Source organism: Asparagus officinalis, chromosome 10 (genome assembly GCF_001876935.1).
Source record: "Asparagus officinalis chromosome 10, Aspof.V1, whole genome shotgun sequence".
NCBI lineage: Eukaryota > Viridiplantae > Streptophyta > Magnoliopsida > Asparagales > Asparagaceae > Asparagus > Asparagus officinalis.
This window is the reverse complement of record NC_033803.1, coordinates 47,403,916-47,411,256: the sequence shown is the minus strand read 5'-3', so window position 1 is coordinate 47,411,256 and position 7,341 is coordinate 47,403,916. Positions and strand designations below refer to the sequence as shown.

Genomic DNA, 7,341 nt, shown 5'->3' with positions numbered 1-7,341 from the left:
TCCCTCTTTTTTTCATTGCTCTTTCACTTATTGTATTTGTCAAACTTATTACCAGTAAAACAATATGCAGAGTTGCAGATGGTAAATTTCAATGTTCAGTCAAATAAATGAACAAGCATATTGAACTTATTACAAAAAGAAATCTTTACCATGCTAGCATGAGTAAGTTAACATACCTTGTTCATTGAGACTTGGATCACATGATTTCTTGGATTCAACTGTTTCATTGTCTCTTGGTGGCATGCTGATATCCACATCAATTGCTAGACAAGAATTATCGGAAGATTTTCCTTCATGCTGATTAGGACTGGAGGGCTCATGAGTTCTAATTCCTTGTTTCTGTCAGATATTCCAGCATAAATTCTTATGAGCATAGTAGTAAGTAAATAAAATGCTCAATTTGACTAGATATCAAGCAAAATGTGTCTATTTTTCCTTTATCTAAAGCCTTCGATACAAAATAAACCTATAAAAGCTCACAAAATAAGAATGCAGATACTATTGTAACAACCCATAGAAAGGGGTGATCTACACCATTCATGGGAGTTAGTTTGGGAAATATTAGCTCTTCTTTCTATGGTGCAAACCACCAGTGTTGGTTCTGATAAGATCCATGGTGCGCTACCCAAACCCTACAGGGTGTAGCTCCTCTAAGTGAAGCTTTGAGGGTCAAACATAATTAAAAGATTAAAACAGCAAAAGAGACTAGAAAGTGAGAGATAAGTGTTAGACAAAGTTGCAAACCTCAAGATCCTTCAGTAATAGTAAAGCTGCTTGACCTTTCGCAACTTTTTTCTTCTTGTCACGCCCTGTCCTCACTAAATAAACTTTCTCTAGCTGAACACTGAGCTGAGCAACTGCTATATCTCCTTCCATAGTGAACTTAACATTCAAGAAATAGCCACGGCGACCCAACAACTCAAGTAGTTCCCTAACAGGAGGTAGCTCAAGATTACGAGGTGTTACAATGGGAGAAAGTAATGGTTTAAAAATTTCCCAAACTTTATTTAATTCGAGATTCACATCTAGTAGTATAGCACCAGCTATACTCTCAACCATGTCCCCAAGTACCTACAAGAAATGAAGATGCTAAAAGACAAATTGTATTCCCTTATGGCAACAAGAAAATAAACGAAAAGTTGATAAAATCACATTCAAGTTCTTTTTCCTCTGAGAAATTGTCTGGAAAGTAAATGAAAAATGGTGAATGTCACGTTAGTTTTTTAACCCCTTTGACTATCTCAAACTTTTTGAGAAAATGGACGGAAAGTGAATTGAGAGGAGAAAGAAATTAATAATTTAATCTCTTTACTTTCCTTCACAGTTCCATTATCTACTTCCATAGCAAGCAAACCGAACTAGTAGAGAAAGTTGACACCACATAAGTTGCTACCTCAATATATCTTTTTCACTTTTTTATCATCCAAAGAAGATTTGCAAAAGGAAAGTCATTAGAAAGTATTTTCTCTTTACTTTTCACTTTAAATGTCTAGCCTCCAAACACCCCCCAAAGAGGCGAAGCATAAGTCTAATAAATTTTCATTATTCTTATCTTACTTTTTAAATGCTAAAAAACAATAAAAAAGATAACAAATTATGTGGATATTGTTACAGTAATCTAGCCAAAGATCAATACACAATTTCATTTTGGTTATTTGCACTCAAGTTCTCACCCTTGATTATAACCCAATAAGCTTTGAAGAACATTTTTCACTGGCTTATGAAGTGTGAGTCTGTGAGACTCAGATAAAAGATATGAAATGTAGCATGAAGCTTAATCTTCATTTACAGTTCGTGCAACAAAGCACGTGCCCTACTGTCCTGAGCACCTCGTATATGCATGTAAAGGCCTTTTTCCTCCGTATCTTGAGATGCATTTGGTTTGTGCCCTTTCGAGTGCTTTCTCAGTGATAATTGACAAGCTTAAAAATTAAAGAAAGCGTTCTAAGATATAATATCACTCTCATAGATTTACCTTAGGGCCTTTTGGTAAACCATTCAATGAAGACAAATCATCATCCTCTCTGGCTTCTTCCAATCGCATGGCATATTCTGTTATTTGTTCTGACAATAAACCTGAAGAGTGCTGAAGATGCTGTTGAAGCTTATGCCTGATTGCACATCGAGCAAAGCTTTCATTGCTAATTGATGCTGATCTTAAATCAGTTAATTCTCCAGGATCAATATCTTTGTAAGTTTGAAACAGATGCCATGTTATGACCAAGTCTAGTGCGGCGTCACCAAGAAATTCAAGCCGCTGAATAAAAAGTCGCAATTTCAATCAATATCTTTGAAGAGATTGTGTCAAGCAAAAGAAAACCAATTATAACAGTAGCAACCACATTGCAATACCTGGTAGCAGTAGTTTATTCCTATTTCTTGCTGAGAACCATGTGTAATTGCCTCCAATAGAAGATCTTTAACCATAAATTCATAGCCAAGTTTTACCTCTAGAGCTTCTATCTCATCAGATTTTGAAGTAAAACATGTGGATGTTATGGATTTCTTGATCAATTCAGGCCCACATTCCACATCAATTCCAAGCCATTTCATCATCGCAACTGCTGCACTTAACCCACCACCAACATAATAAGCTCCAATCAAAGCCTCAGCACAATCCGAGATAGTCTTGGAGCAGATCCACCTATGACCCCCATCACAAGCTTTTCCTATCACGATAGAATTATCATTGTCTGTGTGAACGATTTTGCATGGCACTTCAGAAACTTCACATTTACATGGGTAAGGCCGATTAGTAAGTTGACCAGGGGCAACCCAACGGCGAGGATCAAACACAGCATCTCGAATGTACCCCTGCAGAAAAAAAGCAATTGACATGACAATTACGGTAACATTATGCCATGAAACTCGTAAAAATGCTAATAAAATAAACTGCCAGAATAAAATGTAACATACGCTTCTAATTGCAAACTAATTGCACTATACCAATAAGTGAAGGGAATAATGAAATGGTATATGAAAAAAAGCAGTTGATAAAAAGAATGAGACATGGATTGACTAACGAATAATTTCACTAGTTTTCCAAAATTTCCCAAATTCTTAGTTAATAATCATGTGGCTGTGTTGCTTTTGGATTGACTAACAAACAACTATGCCAAAATCAATTGCATCCGCCTTCTTGGTGGGAGAAATTTGGAGAGGAAACTACTACATTTCAAAGGTTTACTCTTTGAGTCCCTCTTTCGCTACAAGTGTTTGAAGATGCAAGCACCTTTGAGAAAGTAAAGAATGTTTCAATTCAACATTATTAATGTAATTGTAATGTTAGCCTATTGTTATTTGAGGTTTACACATATTTGTAGGATCTAAATTTCTATATAACTTACTTAACAGCACAATTGCAGAAGAGGTGTCACTTTAGAGCAAGAGCAGTATAAACCTCTTGTTTCTGTGGCGTACAACAAGAATTGAAGGAAGAGTATCTCGAGGAAGGCACGAAAGCTGGATCCAATTTCGATAGATGAGGCGTTCCTTGATGATGAGTGGATCATGGAGAGCAGAACATTGTCTCCACTTGACGTTGAACCGATTGTGGGGAGGGGAATCTCGTCGCATGATGATCCTGGTTGGTGATTAATGTGGATAGAGATAAAGAATATCTAAATGTAGCTTCAATTATTAACCTAACTATTAAGGAAGAAACGAGGAAGATTCTATAACAACAAAGAAACAAAAGGATCAATAGCCCTTTTAAGAAATTTATGAATTTATCATCTTATAAATAACTGTCTGGAGCTTTGAAATTTCAATTGCAATTTGAAGCATCATCCATTAGAAAGGAATTGTTGAAGATGTTGTGATAGGGAAGAGGAATCTGTTAACCAAGAGGAATTTATGTATTCTTGATCTATATCCCTTATACATTATCCTTCTAGGTTATTTAGATCTTTCACAAAGGCTACGTTAGAGACAAAGTCTAACAGATAGAAACATTCTTATCCAAGTTGCAAGGAAACGGGTGCGGGTACCGGTAAGGGTGCAGGTGCGGGTATACATGTACAAGTAATGACAAAATTGTAAACAGTCGGATACCAGGACATGGTACATATATCTAATGAAATTAATAATTCACATGAGATCATTATCGATTTTCAATTCATGTGTTATTAGAATTGAATTCCCTATCACATTTCTAAGTTTATTTTGAATGTTGATTACTAAAGATCGGAAACTACTCGTTATTTAACTTGACACGGAAACTACCATTTCATAGTTTTGAACTTTGGTATGGACTGAAACAAACCCAACTTATGTCTAACAAGTTTCAAGAAATGGATGTGAAATGTAGGTTATTCATCCAAGAAATGTATCAGTGTATCACAAGTGTTTTAAAATTATTAACTTACATCATATAATTGAGTACATGTTTGAATAAATGTATGCATATGTGCAATGAGTGCCCATAAAGTTTGGGTACGGAGACGTGTCAGGTAAGCATCAGCTACGGGTACGGGCTCATGATAGAAGTACTCGAGTAACAAAGATTCTTAGTTATTTAAAACGCATTTCGTAGCCACTAGAACAAATCTCTATTTAAGAATATAATGACAAAAGGGACTTTATGCACTTAAAGAAAATAATCAAACATGTTTAAAAATTGTTTTCATTGTTTTAAATGTGATGATTCCGATACATCATTAGTTGATTCATAATATTACTTTGCTTTTGCTAATCATTGTACTGACGGAATACACACACACATACACATACCAATAAATGACTATTCCAATGGATGATCCACTCCATTCATCAAGATATAAAAGTCTCAAAACATCTATTAAACAAAAATCATGATGTTTAAATACTTCTAACACATATTTTTCATCGTCTCTTAAGTTGTATTGACATACAACCATCAACTATACAATCACATAATGCATGAGCAACTAGAACCCATATGCCTAATTTTTGTTTATATACAATCTAAGACATAATTTTTAATGAACGAAGCGGATCATGTAAATTGATTGCATATAACATAGTTTTGAAGGTGATTCCGTAGATTGAATCTAAGGCGTCACCTTAGGAACTTGGTTACCTATTTAAAATTAGATTCAGATTCATATTCACAGACGGAAAAAGAAGAAGAAACTATTATGAATCCTACACTTTCCATGTTTAAGAGGGTTATTTGCATTAATAAATAAGGGCCAATTAGGAGTTTCAAGTATCTACAATAAGAGCCCATTCTCTTCTGAAATCGTACTAAATTTTATTTTGATGAGAACTTTAGGATTTTCTTTGAGATATTTTGATTAAGAGATTACTAAGTACAATTAGGGATTTAAGTACAAGAGCAATTCCACCATTTTGTACTCCTCATAGTTTTGATTAGTGGATTCAAATCCTCCTTTGTCCGGAGATACAGGCCTCTAGTGTCAAACCACACAAATCTATGGTTTCTTCTAGTCACATAATTTTCTTTAAATTTTGTGTTTATGTCGACATTGTCACAACAAACTGGTATTAAAGCTTCAGATTATTGGCTAGGGTATCAAGATGTTGACAACTAAGTTCAATAATAGAGAAGCTCGATAACCTTATAAGAATCTTGACAGTCGGCATGTCACATGAATGTCTTACGAGGCCCTACAATAAATGATTGAGAACATCACTTAATGACTAGATGGAAAAAGTTCTAACATAATCGCACAGAAAAATAAAAAGAAAACATTGCTCTGTATGGATAAATATGCATTCACATACAGCAGAGACAAACAATAACAACTGGGCAAACCAATTTTAACAAGAACTCAATCAACAACCTTCAGCATATGCTGAAAAATAGTTACGATATACAACAAAAAAGTACTGACGTAGCCTCATTAATCATTCCTTAGAACTAAACCATCAAACATAATCAAGTCAAAGTAGAACTGAAATGGTAGGTTAATTCTGCAATGTACTGATAAAAGTAAGCGCAATCTTGTTCTAAATATCAAGCAATCCCAACAATCCAAGTAGGAGTACAAAGGCCAAAGAGCTTGCACTGATACGTATCTTAGTGAGACCATATGCTCATCTACTCCAGATTTAGTTCTATTTGACGCAGGTTATCCATGGTAAGAAAGCATTTTTATATTGTGAAGAGAGGTCGACAATGTGGCATTTTTGATAATTGGGAGGAATGTAAATTCGCTGTTGATAAATTTTCAAATGCCTCCTACAAAGGGTTTGCAACGTACGAAGAGGCTTTGAGTGAATGGGAGAAGCACATCATCGATCGTGATTCAACATCCAGCTCAAGACCTGTCCAGACACCGTTTCAATTTCAACAACAAATATTTCCGGAGCAGCATAATCTAGATAAGGACAAGGAAAAATTTAGGGAAATTGTTATTTCCCCGATCTATATTTTTGCATTAGGTTCAATGTTTACAATATTAGTGTTTGTAGTATGTATCGTTGCAGTATTTGTTGGCTTTTCCATTGTTAAAGGTATGTGATGTGATTTGTAAGTTATGTGATGTAATATTTATGCATCTTATATTTTGGACTTTAGTTGCGAGGGAAAAACAGCCTAATACTTGTTCAAAGTGCCAACGAAATAAAGTGTTTGACATGTCAGTTCTTATGCTTTTCCTGCTATATTTGCATGTATCGTGTTGTCTGTATTCCACCAAAGAGAACTGGCTATCGCCAAATGCCAAAGAAAGGGACTTCAGATTTCTGTAAGCAAGAAAAAGAGAATCATCGTTTGAAGATTATAAAAAGTGGAGATTGTCCAAAGGAAAAAATTGCAAATTTTGTCTGCCATTTAGAGAGAACCATCATCATCTCCTCCCTAATTTTTTGAGACGTGCAGGAGAGCGTTGATAAACTATATATGGCAAATAATTAAGTTAACAAATTTTTTCAAGCTCATACTTTAGGTCTTTAAACTAATCCGAGCAAAATTTTACCAATCCAAGCAACAAACTTACTACATCACATCTGCCTTAAAAAGATATATGACAATACCAACAGTATCAATATCAGTAGCAACCCAACTTTTTCACGAGAATAGTTCTAAGCTTTCTCCAAAAGAAAGGAATGTAGTTCCAAGGCTCTATTGTATAAGAACTCAATGAGGTGTACGACCACCTACTCAAAATTGATGCCAGATAACTCACCAGAAGTATGAATATCTAAGCATTCTTTGTGTAGTTAAACATCAATGTTGTCAATCTGCATGGAGCCTCCACTATAACTCCACTGACAATTAAATGGGAACTTTTTCCCTAACTCTCGTTTTGTTTCAGCCCATTCAAAATGCTTAAATTAAAGGAACAAAGTACTTACAAGTTGGCTCGCGGAAGGGGGGAGGGCTGAAGGCGGAGG

At 35.1% G+C, this 7,341-nt stretch overlaps 1 protein-coding gene across 1 annotated transcript in view; it reads right to left on the bottom strand.

Moving 5' to 3' along the window:
- Positions 1-7,341, bottom strand: part of LOC109826075 (endoribonuclease Dicer homolog 3a) — a 56,776-nt gene that overhangs the window by 1,131 nt on the left and 48,304 nt on the right. The window contains exons 20-23 of the mRNA XM_020393040.1: positions 2,353-2,814; positions 1,976-2,257; positions 745-1,071; positions 177-339 (exon numbers count right to left, since the gene is read on the bottom strand). Coding sequence (XP_020248629.1) covers positions 177-339; positions 745-1,071; positions 1,976-2,257; positions 2,353-2,814 — 1,234 coding nt within the window. The remainder of the gene's footprint in view (positions 1-176; positions 340-744; positions 1,072-1,975; positions 2,258-2,352; positions 2,815-7,341) is intronic.